The sequence below is a fragment of the Erigeron canadensis genome, chromosome 6 (assembly GCF_010389155.1).
Source record: "Erigeron canadensis isolate Cc75 chromosome 6, C_canadensis_v1, whole genome shotgun sequence".
Classification (NCBI taxonomy): domain Eukaryota; kingdom Viridiplantae; phylum Streptophyta; class Magnoliopsida; order Asterales; family Asteraceae; genus Erigeron; species Erigeron canadensis.
The window spans coordinates 3902002-3919191 of NC_057766.1; the positions used below are offsets into that span (position 1 = coordinate 3902002).

At 30.7% G+C, this 17190-nt stretch overlaps 1 protein-coding gene and 1 long non-coding RNA gene across 8 annotated transcripts; one reads left to right on the forward strand and one right to left on the reverse strand.

Annotated features, from left to right (window-relative positions):
• Positions 1 to 872: 872 nt before the first annotated feature.
• Positions 873 to 5511, reverse strand: LOC122605588. 7 transcript variants are annotated; one of them, XR_006324656.1, is made up of 8 exons: positions 5398 to 5511; positions 5223 to 5286; positions 4589 to 4639; positions 3395 to 3586; positions 3060 to 3222; positions 2271 to 2381; positions 2022 to 2167; positions 1540 to 1813 (listed from the first exon to the last, which is right to left on the reverse strand). It is a non-coding gene; the product is annotated as an uncharacterized LOC122605588 (long non-coding RNA). The 7 variants fall into 7 exon arrangements; XR_006324654.1 differs by lacking the exons at positions 4589 to 4639; positions 5223 to 5286; positions 5398 to 5511 and adding exons at positions 873 to 1141; positions 3873 to 4067 and having other exon boundaries at positions 1628 to 1813; XR_006324655.1 differs by lacking the exons at positions 4589 to 4639; positions 5223 to 5286; positions 5398 to 5511 and adding exons at positions 1381 to 1521; positions 3873 to 4067 and having other exon boundaries at positions 1628 to 1813.
• Positions 5512 to 9678: 4167 nt separating this feature from the next.
• LOC122604141 (heat shock cognate 70 kDa protein-like) lies at positions 9679 to 12891 on the forward strand. The gene is made up of 2 exons (XM_043777039.1): positions 9679 to 9898; positions 11462 to 12891. The coding sequence occupies exons 1-2, from the start codon at positions 9679 to 9681 to the stop codon at positions 12889 to 12891; spliced, it is 1650 nt and encodes a 549-aa protein (XP_043632974.1).
• The last annotated feature ends 4299 nt before the right edge of the window (positions 12892 to 17190 follow it).

The window sequence follows — 17190 nt, forward strand, 5'->3', positions numbered from 1 at the left end:
GTTGAGTGGTATATCTTTTTGTCGTGTTAAATTTACCGTCAACTTCTAAGATAAATAAGTGTTTTGAATAATCTATTAATGGAACTGGATTACTTGTTCATCTGCCAATATCGAATCTAATATCGAATCTAAACTGAATGGTGTAGCAGAGTTTCTTTGGTACAATTCCTTCAGAGAAGTAATATTCTTACCTTGATTGTGAAGTCGTCATTGAGGTCTAACAAAAACATTTTTTGGTTTTCCAAAGCCATGGTTATTAAAGAATAGTAATAGGTTATTGATTTTGTGGATTTCAAATAATTTGTTGGTTATGGTTGTATATGTTATGGTTTATATAAGTAAACTTATATCCTAATCCTAAATTAATAAGAACAATGATAATAATAATATAACTAACATTATGATGGTTTATATAGTTTTATTAGAACCCTAAATTAATAAGAACAATGATAATCATACTAAAAATTAATCTGAATTTTACCACAAGCAATAGTCGACGGATAATAAGAAGCTTAATTGATAGATGGGAGGTACAAGGAATTGTAAAAGGAGACTACTTTAATTTGTTATCTACCTCGATGTGTTTTTCATATTCGTTGTTTAGTGATTTGTCTAATTGTTGGGCCTAAAGCCTCGTGAGCTTAAATGTGTAAATTTCATTATTTGAAAGGTACAAATTAAAGTTTCATCATTTAGATATATATTAGACTAGAGTGCATACCCGTACGCACGGCTAGAACAATATCTATCTTTAATTTAGTTACCAATATGTATTTGAACTTGTAGTCTCGATCTGGTGAGGATTGTGTGTAACTTGGTGTGGTTGTCGAGGACAGAGTTAATAGTCTTATGCGTTTACATCAACTAATTTGTGAACATAAAGGATAAACATGATATCTCTACTATAGAATCAAATTTTGTGTACCATGAAAGAAACACTAATTTTTCACCCAGCAACTATTTACATATAACTAATCACTACCCAACAATACAAACTCTCATAATCCCTATTTTAGTAATATGTACAGGACTTGAGCTCGAGGGTGTGTGTGTTGCACAAGGGATACCAAACGCTTCTAGAGGACCAAATCATCACTTGCATAATTGTATCCTCTTGCGGGTTAGATATAATATGATTAGCCTGTTGCATATACCCCATACATAGAGTGATAAACACCAAAGAGGAAAGTTACATGTATAATGATCCTAAGATAATCATAACTAATTTCACTCTACTTAATCACGGAAAACTTATCACTTTTGACTTAGAAAATAGAATAGTCTGATGCCCAACATAAAATATTAACATAACCATACAAACTATATAAAAGAAGTATACATTATAATCAAACTAAGAAAAATATATAAATGAAACAAACATTTAATCAATGTTGCTCCTGAAAACCTTATCACTTTCGACTTAGAAAATAGAATATTCTAAATACGGATTGATCCAACTATGGGTGATGTTTAGAACAAACTGTTTGCGTTAGCTTTTCTACACATAGCTTGATGCATTACCTAAATGTAATAAGCCCATTATACTTGGAAGACTTTCCTTGCTTTATAAAAAAAAAAAAAAATACACAACAATTATATTATGTAATCTTTTAGAACATGCACTTACTAAAAATGACTCCTTTAATCCATGTATGGCTCATCTATCTTCATGTAGCTCAAACGTTGAAACCTGATCCTCAATTAGGCCTTTTTCATCAAGGAAAGTCTGCAAGTTTGTTATCATGTGCAAGCGTGTGTCGCCATCAACCTCCCTAACGATCTTGGTCTTGCTTGATATGAAAAAGCACCAAAACTGCAAATGCGTAAAGTGAAGAATGTAACAATATAACCATTTTCTTTTAGAAATTGGGCATTCATCCTAACATACCAATAAACATATATGTATCTCACAAAGATCCAAAGTGTGCATATGTGGTAAAAATTAGTTCCCAACAAAGAATATGTAGATAGTCGTCAAGTATTCTTCAAAAAGAGGTACTAATAAAGTAAATAAACGTCACCTTGTTCATTTTTGGACTTTCGGTTTGACACTCATTGATACATTGAGAAGCAACCCATCAAGTCATTGGGATCTAAGGCACAAACACCACCAAGATGAGGATCAAGAGGTTTTCTCATCATTTTCACATTGATCAAATTAAGCATTCTGAACATTAAATACATTAAACTGTGGTTGGTCAAAAAAAATCATATACCCATAATTAGTTTTCTGGTTTTCATTAGCATCAAGAAAATAAATACCCCCATACCAGACTTTGTTGCACATCATCCAAAGCAGGTTGTCCAGCAATGATTTCGATAAAAAGGACTCCACACGCATACACATCAGTTTTCTCATCAACCAAGTCATCCATGCAACCCTAAAGCAATATGGTTGTAGTTTAATCACGAATAGAAGTTATAAAGAGCAAAATTACTACCATTCGAGAAAAGTTGGACTATAACCGTCAAACACAAAAAGAGTACTTTGCTTGCATACACAAATGTCCCTTCAAACTGTGATACATTGAAGTTTATCCACTGATCTTGATGTCATATAACAGCGAAAAATAAGTTATAAATTGTCACCAAAATTCATTCCTAGTTGGGCCATGCATCCCTTGCTGCTACATTAGCAATGAGTATTGTTGTTGGTTATCACCAGAATTCATTCCTAGCTTAGAGTTAGTGTTTAAGGGTATCTATGTCATCTAATCCCTTACCTTCAAGGAGGAAATCATTTTTTTCTTGTCTAGAAACGACTAAGGATCGAATAAATAATATTCTGTTTAGACGAAGCTACTAACTTTAAATCATTACCTAACCTATCCATTTTGACACCTCTAGCAAGTATAGTCAGGTAAAGTCATGAATGACTAACAAAAAGTTGGACACACATCATGAAACAGAAGTCTACTTTCAAAAATATTCCACTTCAGTAGCCAAATTTTGCAAAAGTGTTCCATTTTGGTCACATTGCGAACTGGTCACAAAAACCAAATGTAAAAAGTTGTCAATGTAAATAAGTACAATAAAGAAAAAATAAAGATGTTACCTACATCTTTTGTTATCTACCAGTTATCAAGGTTGTTCTCTAATATGATGTGTCGGAAGTGAGGTTTGCCGCATCTTCTGTTAACTGTCACTCCATTTGTCTTGCTAAATATCTTTATGAAAATCTGCATGGCTAGGCATCTCTCACCAACTCCACAACACTCTTCACTTGCATTATTCAACGGTGAAATAGAATATTCAGCTTATTTTAACAAATAAGGACTTAAAAAGTACATTATCTGATGCTACAACTTACAGTAAAGGAAAACATGGGACAAACTTTAGAGTCCCTAACTTAATTTTTCAGGTTATTATAAACAATTAAGACGTAAATACTTACATTAAGACACTTGTTGGAAGTGAAAACCACCATTAGTTGCAGCTTAACTTGCTTAGTCCATTTGCATTAAAGTCATCAGAAGCTTTTCCGTAGGACTTTCTGTAACTACCGGTACTACCCCTTCTTGGGTTCAAAGTATATGTTCCAAGTGCTGCTATCGATGAATAACCATTGACCCCTGATGAATCAACCCTATTGGATAGAACGCATAACTGGACTCAGCTGATTTATAAGTAGATGTACCTTATTGAGTAACATCCAAACTAAAATTGAAACATAACTATAGCTTACAGTCATTGATACTCTAAATTTAACCACATCAGCATCATCATAGTACATCGAACTACATATAACTTATTATAAGCTACTGATATAAGATACAGTACCGGTTTATCGCTAGCCATCGTTCCTTTTAAACTTTTAGGTTATACATACAATATCGTAACCAACTATATTAACTGTACCACTTTAGACATACCTGGCGCTTTGAAAGGATACTGCTTTCTCCTTGTGATGGCACCAAAAATTATGGTCATTGGGACGCTTTTTTTACACTTCCCACTATTACATGTAAAATGGCACTAATTATGTTTAGTGGGAAAATAGAACCCCAAAATGTAAGCTACCAGATTACTCACATTTGATCAAAATAAATGTCATATGACACTTGCAGGTATAATAGAAGAGTTTATTGTATTAAACAAAATTAACTTTGATCCAATTAAAATCCACAAAAACTTTCAAGTTAACTTTCTGAAACTTGATAACCTCTACAACTTCATCCTATACATATTCTCGTATGGTTTAGCCATCATGCATCATTAGTATACATTAATGATAGAATTTACACACGAAAAAATAGAAAAGCATGCAAGACAAACTCATAAATAACATCTTATTTAAACTATTTAATAAATCAACTATTCAATCATCTATGAAGATAACCATGCATATATTACATGTTTTGATAACGACAATTCCCGAATACAAATCATATTTAGAACTGCCTAATTGGACATAGATACCACATTTCACCATTCTCTTTAGACCAGTACGGCGGTACCAACAATCTACTTGTTTTCACTGTTTGCCATGCTATCGATCCACTTTGCAAACCTTAACGTGTCTATAACCCCAACAAATAATACAACTCATATCAAAACAACTCACAAAAGAATAAGATCGAAAAATTACCTTTGATTGCAGAGAGATACGTAGCTTGACCAATTTTGAGCATTACCATGTCTACAATGAGTGATTAAATATTGCTAATAAGTTACAACATATGTAAATAATAAGCTTTGCATTTTACACCGTTATTCTATAGAATTGGGCAAAACGTGTTTAGGTTCTACCCGATTTGGACGGTTTTATTTTCATCGAAACTAAAACTAACCATATTGACCACCCAATAGGCCATTACCCAACCTGATTGTGAGCATTTTAGTACCATGTAATACTATGTAAATACATACACATTCAAATAATAGATGGGATGTGCAAGAAAGTAAAGATTGCTACACAATCCTAAGGATGTTCAGATACAAAAGTAAAAGTAAATTTTAGCAAAAATACTTGCAGCTAATATATCATTCTTCACATGTATCCTCAAAAAGTGTAACTCATTCTCTTGTTTTATGCCCAACCACACCTGCCTACAAAAACCTTATACCAAAGAAATATAAATTAATCAAGGAAGTGTTTCAAACACATTGCGTAGAGATACAATTCAAAGACATTAACAATTTTTCTATAACTCAAGGTAACATATGAGTTTATCAAATAACACATTGATTAAAACTCAAATATACAAAAAAAAAGAACATACCTTGGGTAATAGGTTCACCGAAAATTCCAATCCATCAAGCAACATTATATTAAAAAGAAGAAATCTATACACATATATAATATATAATTATAATTATATATCCATAAAATAAATAAAAAAATACCTGAACATCATCTATAAAATGAAAGTAAAAAACTAAATAAACCAAACAAACCTTTTATTGATGTTGCTCATGTATGTTGAGTAACATAATGTTGAGACCTACTCGCATCAATTGAAGCATTACTTGTATTGTTAACTTTTGTTCTTTATTTATGTCCAGTTCAAATAATATCCCAATTACAATACAAAAATAAATCAAGAAATTAATATTTAACATAATAAGATTAAAGAACAATCACTTAGTATTGGTGTAAATTGCATAAGACCTCCAGGGATCCATCCAAATAATGTTAACAAAACACATATCTAAAACTTCCCCTGCAATCACGAATTAATACGAAAATCAAGAAAAAGACCTACCTTATGCGGCTGTCGATTAGGGCCTGGATGAATTTGATGAGAGGCAAGTTGTAAGAAAGTGGAAAAAGGAAGGGGTTTAATTTGATCGTGGGTAATAAGTAAATTTACAAACCTTTTGTCTTCTCAGACTATTATGCTTCAAGTCAAGCATTAATTAACTTGTCAATCAATTAATGGGTTAAAAGAATAAACTCTTTTAGAACTAAGATAATCCGAAATTAACATTAACCTCATTAATATAATCTTTAATTAACTTCATAAAGAGAGGCCAAACCTCCTTCAGGCTCACAACTTTATATGTATATAGATTAATCGTAAAGATATCCGTAAATTGTGAATTATAAATTTTTAATTATATTTATGATATCATCAATTTTCAATTTATTGAAATCAAGAGTTATGATTGGTTAATAAGCTATTAGTTTAGTTCTCTTTTAATATATACGAGCATCGCGCGTTGCAGCGGCTAGAAAGTGATGACAATATAACAAGGAGGTGGTAGTGGAGAGCGAGGGAGGCGTTGGAGAAGGAGGGCCGCAGCGGACGGTGATAGAAAGTCGATGAGAGTGTGTAATGATTAGAAAGAATGAGGAAATGAGGGTATATAAGGGTGTTATGTTTAAGTAGGGGTATTTTGGAAAGAAAAAAAGTGTTGAATTTTAAGAGATCAAATACTTTTTATAAGGGATTATAGATAGATAAATATCACTTCTATCACCATGACTAATAATGTAACTCTTAGGGGGTGTTTGGTTCGCAGAATTTCAAGGAATTCGATGGAATTGGAATCTGAATTCCATTCCATATCCTGTTTGGTTGACATAATGGAATTCAAATTCCATTTCATATCCTATTTGGTTCGTATAAAATGAAATGTCATGTTTATGGTTAGTTTTGTTTCCCATAGGTTTAACATTAAAAATTGGGAAAAATAAATAAATAACATATTTACTCTAAATTTCTAATAAGGGAACCTATTTAATTTTCATCTATTAAAAACATTTCATTATAAATTTTTTTTTCAATAAAAGTAATATTATTAGTTTTTAATATTAGATCTCCATTAAATGTCACGCCAACTTGATACATCACTAAATTAAAGTGACATGTACATCTTTATAACCCACACATATCTTTATTTTACATAAACATTCCCCCGCCCTCAAAATCGTTCGTCAAATGTGATTATGCAAAATTTCCATTCTTAAATACCTAAATCAACTAACACTTTAAATTATATAATAATAATAATATAATAATAATATTTATATAATTATTAAAACAGTAGGAAACCGAGCATTCTAAAGCATTCTTCAAACTCAAAGCTATTCTAAAAAATTGTCACGTAAGATTTATGTTACGTGGCGTCTCCATAAATTTTCCACAATATTTATATGTGAAAAAGAAGAAACTATATTTATTTCATTATTTAGATTAAATTTTATAAGGCAAGTATACTCTTTCATTATATTAAAAAAAGATTTGTCATGCATATTATTGTTTCCCATCGATCAACTAGCACAAAGTTTATTTTGTATACTAATGCATAAAACAATAAATTTTGTCATCATTTCCTTTAATAAAATGTTTACCAAAGTTTCTAACAAAAATTTCATACAGGACCATTTAATGTTTTAATGTTTATGTGAGCTCTTTTAATAATATTAACATTTTAATATAAAACTCTTTTGTTACGTGATTCATAATTTATTTATTTTCTTCTAAGTGAATTTTGAGTAAATTCGGGTTGCACAACTACAAGAAAAGAAGGTTTACTATTTCAAATTCTTATGGATTTCGTATTTTAGTTTGAAGGTTTTTATGGGGGTGGTTGTTTGTTTGATAAGTTGTAAGATGACCCCTCATATCATATTTAGCTTCATAAAAATTGAATAATGTAAATGTTATGTAGTATTTGATGTAAATGGGTTTTTCGTTGATATGCAATTGTGTTTTTGCTACAAAAATGTTTATGGATATTTTTGTTTCAGTAGAAAATCATTCTTAAATATATGTAGCTTTATTTATTTGCTTCTATTAAATTATGTATATTTTGCATCATCTAATTTTCTTTTTTCCATTTTTATCTAAATTATATTTATGTGTAAACATTATTTCTCATCTTCGTATGTATCTCCATAACATTTTGATAATTTGATATATTTATTATATTCATATTTAACATTGTTTTGTTTTTATTAATGTGTTTGCAAAATAGATAATAATCACATTGAACTAATTAAACAAAATATTAGTTATTGTGTGTGTCTACGTCAAAGGGTTTAATTTAACACTAATTTAACAATAACTTATAATATTTCGCGCATCGCGCGGGGTAAAAGACCTAGTAAATATAATAAAACAATAACAATTCACATGAAACATCCATGGCCTAACATCGAATGTCATAATATCAAGAAATTATGTAACCCCATTTGAAATTACAATCCAGGTCATAAATATTGGGTGTTTTTCATCTCTATTAGCAGCAGCAACAGTAGTAGCAGTACGTAGCAAAAGAAATGGGATCGAAGGCGATTTTTGGTATAACGGTCATACATACATCTAGATCTAAGGCGATTTCAGTACAACGGTTGTGGTGGTGGAGTGGGATCGAAGGCGATTTTAGGTGCCACCATTGTTTTGCGGCCACCATTGATTTTCCGACCACTTGTTACCTTTTCTTGTATGGGGTTCGATTTTCATACAAATCTTCATCAGTTTTAAGCCTAAATAAGACTTAGGTGTTCTTAAATTTTAATGGTGTTCTTGATAATGGTTTTTGAATGGGTTCTTTATTTGAGTGTGGATAGATTGATTAGAAATATATTGATTCTTGTATTGGAATCAGTTATTACATAGATTGATTCTTTTTTTTGATTTTTGTTGTATTGTCAGATTCTTGTTGTATGAACATGTATAGATTTTAAATTCACTATGTGCGTTTTGAATCCTAATTTTTTTCTTCCCTAAATTAAAAATGAAGAATATGAGTGTCGAAATATTTACTGGAATTTTCATTGAAAAAAATTGGTGAAGATAATGATAATGACGTGACATGTATGTTGGCAGTTAACGGAGATCTATTGTTAAAAATTAATGATATTATCTTTAGGAATTCAAAATAAATATATTACCTTTTTATATATTTTTTTCTTTAAAAATACCAAGAATGAATCAACGCCTGAGGATTACGTTACTAATTGAGGTATATGATACTTATCATCATATTTACTTAATTTTTTTTTTCTCTCTTTTATGTTTTATTTTAAATCTATCTATCTAAAGTGTTAGATTTTTACAAAACTAATTGATTCTAAATAATTAATATAAAAGTAATTGATGTAAAGAGTTAATGTTGATAATTTTTTAAAAAAAAAAAGGATGATAGTATTATATACTCTCTTTTTAGTCATTTCACCCATGAGTTTATTATCTTTATTATGAGTATATGGTATAGATATACACTGTTATGAAATTTAAAAATATCCGGATGTCACATATGTAAATACTTTTTAATGGGAAGTGATCTGTACACCACCATATTTTGACTGTAGACAACTAATCATGATATATAATATTGTATTGTACAATATTCTAAAGCACATTTAATGGTGTATTGTTAAAAATATGTGGTGTATAGATCACCACCCAATTTTCTAATATATTATTTACATTTTAGTGTTTAAAAATATATTTATTAATTTGTTTTTCAATGTAACATATTCAAACAATTTAACAGACCCCTTAATAGTTTTGGTAAAAATCTACTCGTATTTCCCTAGCATTTTTTTAGGCGTATCTTCATCAGAACAATGTCAAGATTATATCTAACATATCGCAAATAATATTCGATCTTAACGGTACCACCCCGAGTCTTAATCGCTTGTATGTATATCACATTCATCTAAACCTAATATTCCTTTATCTTTGTTAATAGTATTCGTATTCGTATAGTAGTGGGTTTATCAAGATGTCAAAAAGGGTTCGAGAAACAGCAATTGGAATTGATCTTGGAACAACATACTCGTGCGTTGCGGCGTGGTTTGATCAACACAACCGTGTGGAGATCATTCCAAATCATCAAGGCAACAGGATTACGCCTTCTTGTGTTGCTTGGAATGGGACCCGCCTCTTGGTTGGCGAGGCTGCCAAAAATCAAATAACTCGAAATCCTAGAAACACTGCATTTGGTAAGCAAAGAAGATTATATTAATTTATTTATATATGTGTATTATTACTCATTAATTAATTGTGGCCTTGTGGGTAATTTATCTTTGTAGTTTTGTATTTTTCTAAACTTCACTACAACAAACTACAACAAAAAAGTCATTGAAATACAAATGTAAAAAGATCGTAGCGAACATTTATTAATAAAAAGAATTATGGTGCAACCTTATATAAAAAAAAATTGGTAATCATGTGATTAAAGACTTTTTTTTTTATTGTCTTTTTTTAACCGTATAGTTTCAAAACCTTTTTCTTTTGAACCAAGTTGTAACCCGAATTAGAAAATAAATGAAAAATCATAAGATGTTAACATATGGTGATGTGAAATACTCCAAACCTTAGTAAGCTGAATGGTACTTGGCTGGGGTGGCTCAACAATATTACGGGACTAGACGATCGTTTTCGGCTCACAAAATGTAAGGCCTCAATATTTTCTAAGCTAGACTTAATGTTGGACTTTAGGCTAAGTACCGTTATATCATTTACATTAGAGTGACATCCTTATTGGTTTTTCATCATCCGCATCTTTTTATTACTAGTGGTTCAATAACATAAGTCGAGCTACCTTTTCTTTTTGCTTTTTTTGTTTACTTTAATTTATATGCTAATGAAGTAAGCCCCTAAATTGATCTCGCTTAAGGTGTGGCACTCGTATTTGGAGAAACTGTGAAAGTGAGTGTAGTGGTTTGACCTATGTTATCAATTTCGGTTTTTGGTAGTGGGACATAATTTCGGTATTGAATTTCGGTTTAGATATCGTTTCCGAAATTTTCGTTGGTTTTGACCGAAATTTGACCGAAATACCACCGAAATTTCTGAAATTTGACCGAAATTTCGTTGGATTCTGTTTCAGCACTTCCAGGTTTTATCTTTTACTCTTATTTATGTATATATAAATATATATATATATATAAATATATATATATATAATATTAGATTATTAGAATTACCGAAATACCATCGAAAATAACGATATTTCATGTACCAGTCTGTGACCGAAATACTGAAATTTATGTCCTTGACTACTTAGGGTTTGTCGACGTCGGCAACATGACTGTCAACATCGCCAGCTAGTTTGTCCGCGTCGTCTCGTACAACCACATTGTGTGGGACGAGTTGGTGATAGCAATTACTTTTTCTTTTTTCTGTTAGGTATTTTGTGGGAATGTTGATCTAGTATTCTTTGATTGGTTTTGGTATGGTAATGTATTCCACTACTGTAATGTATATGTCAGGCCATATATATCTTGGTTAACAAGGTTATTCGATCGTTTTGATTGTGGATTACATGATAGTTAGAAAAGGACAAGTTTTAAAAGTATGATACTTATATATAGAATAAAAATAAAAAAAAGTACCTAGTGACACAAGGAAGAAAATGAAATTTAGACTGCTATCTCATGATCAATTTTCTATTAATTGTTATCTTCTTCATTTTCACAAAGTTTCAGTTTATTGAATGCTTTAATTTTAACATATGTCTTTGGGGGTAATGAACCTCCAACATTATTGCTTAATTTATTCAGATGTTAAACGCTTAATGGGGAGTAGATTCAGTGATAGTAGTGTGAAGAAGGACATAGAGTCATGGCCTTTTAAGGTAATCGAAGGGAATGAACAGAAGCCAATGATTGTGTTTGAACACAATTCAGTCAAAAAAGTTTTTTCCCCCGAAGAAATATCTTCTTTGATTCTAAGAGATTTGAAAGTAGCTGCGGAAGCATATCTTGGAACAAAAGTTACCAATGCAGTGATAACTGTTCCTGCATATTTTAGTGACAAGCAACGACAGGCAACCAAGGATGCTGGTACGCTGGCTGGGCTTAATGTTATGCGTTTAATTAATGAGCCAACATCAGCTGCAATTGCATATGGTCTAGATAAGAGTGCTGACATAAATCGCCCAAAAGAGAAAACTGTGTTGATATTTGATATGGGTGGAGGTACATTTGACGTGTCTCTTCTCAATATAAGACAGGACGGTACCATTGCTGTTAAATCTGTGGATGGTGACACTCATCTCGGGGGAGAAGATTTTGACAAGTTGATGGTGAATCATTGTGTACAAGAATTCAAGAGAAAAGAAGGGAAGGATTTAAGCGTGAATGCAAGAGAAATGATGAGGCTGAAAATAGCTTGCGAGAAAGCTAAGAGGGATCTGTCATCCACTCCACAAACGCCAATTGAAATTGACTGCTTGTATGAGGGAACTGATTTTACCACGAAATTCAGTCGGGCAAAATTTGAGGAGCTAAATGCTGGTTTCTTCAGCATGTGTATTAAGCATGTGGAGAACTGTTTGAGAGATGGGAAGGTGCGTAAGAAAGACGTTGATGATGTAGTTATTGTTGGTGGATCGACACGTATCCCAAAGGTACAAAAGATGCTGACTGAGTTCTTCAATGGGAAACCACTTTGTAGGAGCATTAACGCAGATGAAGCTGTAGCTTATGGTGCAGCAGTGTTGGCTGCAAACTTAAGCGGTAATGGGAATGTAAAGGTACAAGATTTGGTATTGTCAGATGTGACCCCTCACTCTCTTGGCATCTGGGTCCGAACAATTGATATGATTAATTTGGTGAGTGTATTAATTCCAAGAAACACACCTACACCCTGCATCAAGACAAATGTATTTACTACTATATGTGACAACCAAACAAGCGTAAATATCAGTGTATATGAGGGCGAGGGCAGAACTATAAACGAAAACATCTTCCTGGACAAATTCATTCTCTCTGGCATTCCGCCAGCCCCTGCATATCAAGAGAAGATAAAAGTGTGCTTTAACTTAGATGCCAATGGTATACTATTTGTTTCGGCTGAGTCAATATCATCTGGTAGTAATAATAGTATTAGAATTGAAAGGAGTGGTCGCTCAAGAAAAGAATCAAAAGCAGTAGACATTTACCAAAGTGTTATATCAATTGAAGAAATGGATGAAGAAGTCCTCAATTGAGCATATTGAAAACAGGTTGCTTCTGGTCTTGTTTTTGGTTTTTGAACACCTTTTTTTTTTAACATTTGGTAATTGGTATCGGGAAATGATATTTTTACAACATAATTTAGCCATCTACAACAAAAATACATATTTCACTGCACAGTGTACAACTGTGTAAATCCGCATTGTTGTAGATAACTAAAATGTGTTGTAGATATATCACTCTCCATTGGTATCTCTTTTTTTGGCCATGGTGGCTTCTGCTTTTAATTTTAAACACGGGATGTATATTAGTTTACAAGGCTTTTACTCTGCTGCTAAACGTCATTTCTATAATTGCATCTTGTTTTTGGAGAAGTATTTCACCATTTTTCGTATAGTCAGATAACATTATATCCCTAATATATTACTCGTAAATTCACAGTCAAGTTAGTTTTTAGGATGGATATAAAATTTCCGATCCAGTTCTACGTCTGTCTTTCCAGTTTAGAAATGCATACAAACTTTATATTCAAAACTTCATGTCATACCACTTTGGAGGCGGCACAACTGTGTCAAAGATATGCAAAATTAAACAAGCTTTTTATATTCTCGATCATATATATGTCTATAATTATTAAGTTGAGGTATATTTTGAGAATGGACAATTCAACTGCCTTCTTAAGAGGTGAAATCTTTATTATCATGTAGAACATAGAATTATATGTATCCCCACTTTTGGTACTTTAGTTGTGATATGTGCTGGTTCTATCAATTGTGCCATGCCAAAATGAAGTTGGAAAGTCTTTAGAGTTTTATAAGATGGAGATTCTTATTTTGTTGTTTGAGGAATCAGCTAAATAGTTAAATTCAGTCAGCAAACAGATCGAACTATCATCTTGATGAGTAACACAAACTGTGGATAAAGCCGATACATATGCCATATCGTGCAGCAGTAGTGATAGTTGCATAGGAGTATAGTAACCAACTCTCCTTCTGGCATCGGGATTGTCCAAGGGTTTATGTCGACTGTTGTGATTCCAAGGAATGGTACACCCGTATATACCCACCATCATAGATGGGATATACAAGCGTCGTCGACAACAAAGTGTCTGTGCAGTGTGTTTGAAACTTTGAACGTATATCAGGTTGAGGTGCAAGAATACGGAAGAAAAAATCTTTCTTGAAACATCCACTCTTCAAGCTGAATGTTTGATTTCATTTCAATTCATGGTGATGTTATTCTTAATGTCTCACCTAAGGTGGTTTTCTCGGGCAATAAAAGTTGTAGGTACAACTACAATAAGATACCCGGCCTGGATAACAATTTCTAAAATCCGAATTTTCTGTAAGGCTGCAGGGGTAGGCGAACCCACGCCTTAGCCAACGTCTTTTTCGCCTTCATTCGATTTAGAACACCACCCTCACTAGGCTACTTTCAAAAGTATTTGTTTGGGCGACTTATCCATATTGTCTAAAACAAAGATCTCTTTACCTCTCCTTTGACTATATGTACCAACTCTTATCTCTTTTCCTTCTTCAAAAGTCCCACCACCAACTTGATAGCCCCACACTCATATTTTTTTAAAGCCTATCCAATGTGTGAATGTGTGATTAAACAGACGTAAATTCCTCCATTTAGAATAGTCTAACTCCTAGTCTAACAAACTTATCATCCAAAAGATACTTAAAAAAGATCACAAAAGAAAATTTGAGAAACAAAAAGAAATTATTTACCACGTATACATCATTTATCCATATTTATTTCTTCATATTATATCTTTTTTTTTAAAAGTAATAATAATAAAGTTTAAGATTTACCTTTAATTGGTTATTTTTTTTCTATAAATTAATAATAATAAAGTTTTATATTAAAATAAATATATATAAATAATTATAGATTTCGCTAATTAATTTATTATTATTCATTAAAATCGTATTATTATTATTATTATCATCATTATTAACATCACTTTTATTGAAACTTAAAAAAAAAAATTACAAGAAATTAGTGGAGAGCCTCGATACCATTATTATTATAAAAGTAGAATCTAGTTTTGTAATTAATACAATAATAATGTCAGGATCAGATACAATATCATAATAAGATACAATATAAGCTTTAATACAACATAATACGAATAATACGCTAACACTACATTACATTATGATGAAATATTGAACGTTGTATAATACATACGTCTTGCTACATTACGGTATGTTACATATCATATACTATATTATATATATATATATTAGATTAAACTCATGCGTTGTATAGTGAATAATTGTAGTCATAAAATCTGTTAAAAATAAATAATACATATTTCAAATTTGAAGTATGAGACTATAATATTATAACAATAATGTAAAATGAAAACATAGCTTGTTAAAGGTATTTACATCATAATTGAATATATCTTGATACTAATCAATGAATTTAGTTTTTTAATAATGTTTAAATCACATTTTTTAATAATGTTTAAATCACACAACCATGTAACAACATATAAAATCAAGAAATAAAGTATATAAGATACAACCCATAGATTAATCATTAACATAAGTTTAATTTCAATTCATAAAACATAAACGGAAAGGACTAATTTCCAAGTTTTGAATAATTTATTGAATTCGAGTAATAAATTGGATTTTTATTTAATAATTAAAAGGTAAAATAAGATCGATTAAAATTCAAATGATGAAAAAGAAAAAAAAAATTTCACTATTTTATTATATTAAATTAAATGCTAGATAGCTTATATAAAAAAAATAAAATTAGAAACATCAAATATGGTAAAATTACTAATAATGAATTATTATTATTATTATTATTATTATTATTATTATTATATATTACACGAAAAAATTAATGATGATTAGAATAAATAATAATTTTTAAATGAATGCTTAAAATTAGGAAATTAATGTAAATATGACACATAATGAAAAATCTTACATAACATTATCTCATAATTGCTAACTAATAAAAAATCTATCGTCTCTTAGTTATATATATATATATATATATATATATATAATTCGGTTTAAATAAAATAAATATTAAAATAAAATAAAGAAAATAATTATTTTTTCACTACATCATGAAAATAGTCAAAATACTCATGCATCAGTGTATTTACTTGTGATCTATGAGTCTTTATTTATCAATTATCATAATTCAATGGTATTATTTTTTCACACAATAATATTTTTAATATTTATTATATGATAGATAAATGATTGACCCTTAATATATATATAAGAGTTGCTTATTATAAATCATGATAAAATTGATGGCCAAAGTATAAGAATATATATTGATGCACGATAATTTTCATGATACTTAATGAATTACAGTGTTTTATTTTACACGAAAATTATATATATTATGCTATGCAGAGAAGGGGGGGGGGGTGGCCTTATAAATTTGACCCTTTTCAAATATAACTGACTCTCGATATGACATTAGATGATACCGTATGGTATGATGAAATATGAAACGTCATTATAGAAGACATACAAATGGACAGGGGATCCATATTTTGAAAACTATTTTTTTTTTTAAAAAAAAAATCATAAAAAATCTTAAATAATATATTTATTTACATGTTTTTTTGTTCATTCATTGAAAGCTTATAAAAATATATGTTGCAGAAGAAAAAAAATTCAAAACCTTATATATAGCCGTTTGTCACATGTGAACAAAAAACGTGAACAAATTCATTCATAAGCTCACAAAAGGCTACTTTGAAGGTTTCTTAAAAAAATTTCTTCTACGACATACATTTTTATATCATTTCACATGTGAATGAACAAAAAAGAACATGTGAACAAATATATTATTTAAGAGTTCTCATAATTCTTAAAAGAAATGGTTCTCAAACTATATATATATATATATATATATATATATATATATGTGAAAAAGTTATTTTGAGTCCAAAAAGGGTCCATTGATTTTTTTTCATCTCCTCAAATCCCAACCGCCTCCTACCACCATCATCATCATCTTCGACCACCATCATGATTTTCTGGCGACGGAGACCACCGTCACCACGACTTACACATGTGTAAGTTTTACAACTTACACATGTGTAAGCACCACCACCATGATTTTCCGACAACGGCGACCACTGTCACCACGACTTACTGTAAGTCCCAACTATTACTAAATGGGTGCTGAAGACACCTCTATGTCAATGGTGAGTGTACTTTGCAACACAATCACTGAATCTGGACGTGACCAGTTTAGAGTGATTATGTACCAGGTAATCTGGAGGTTTACTTATTAAGGTAACAATGTAAATAAGTAAATACAATGCAATAGATATAAGA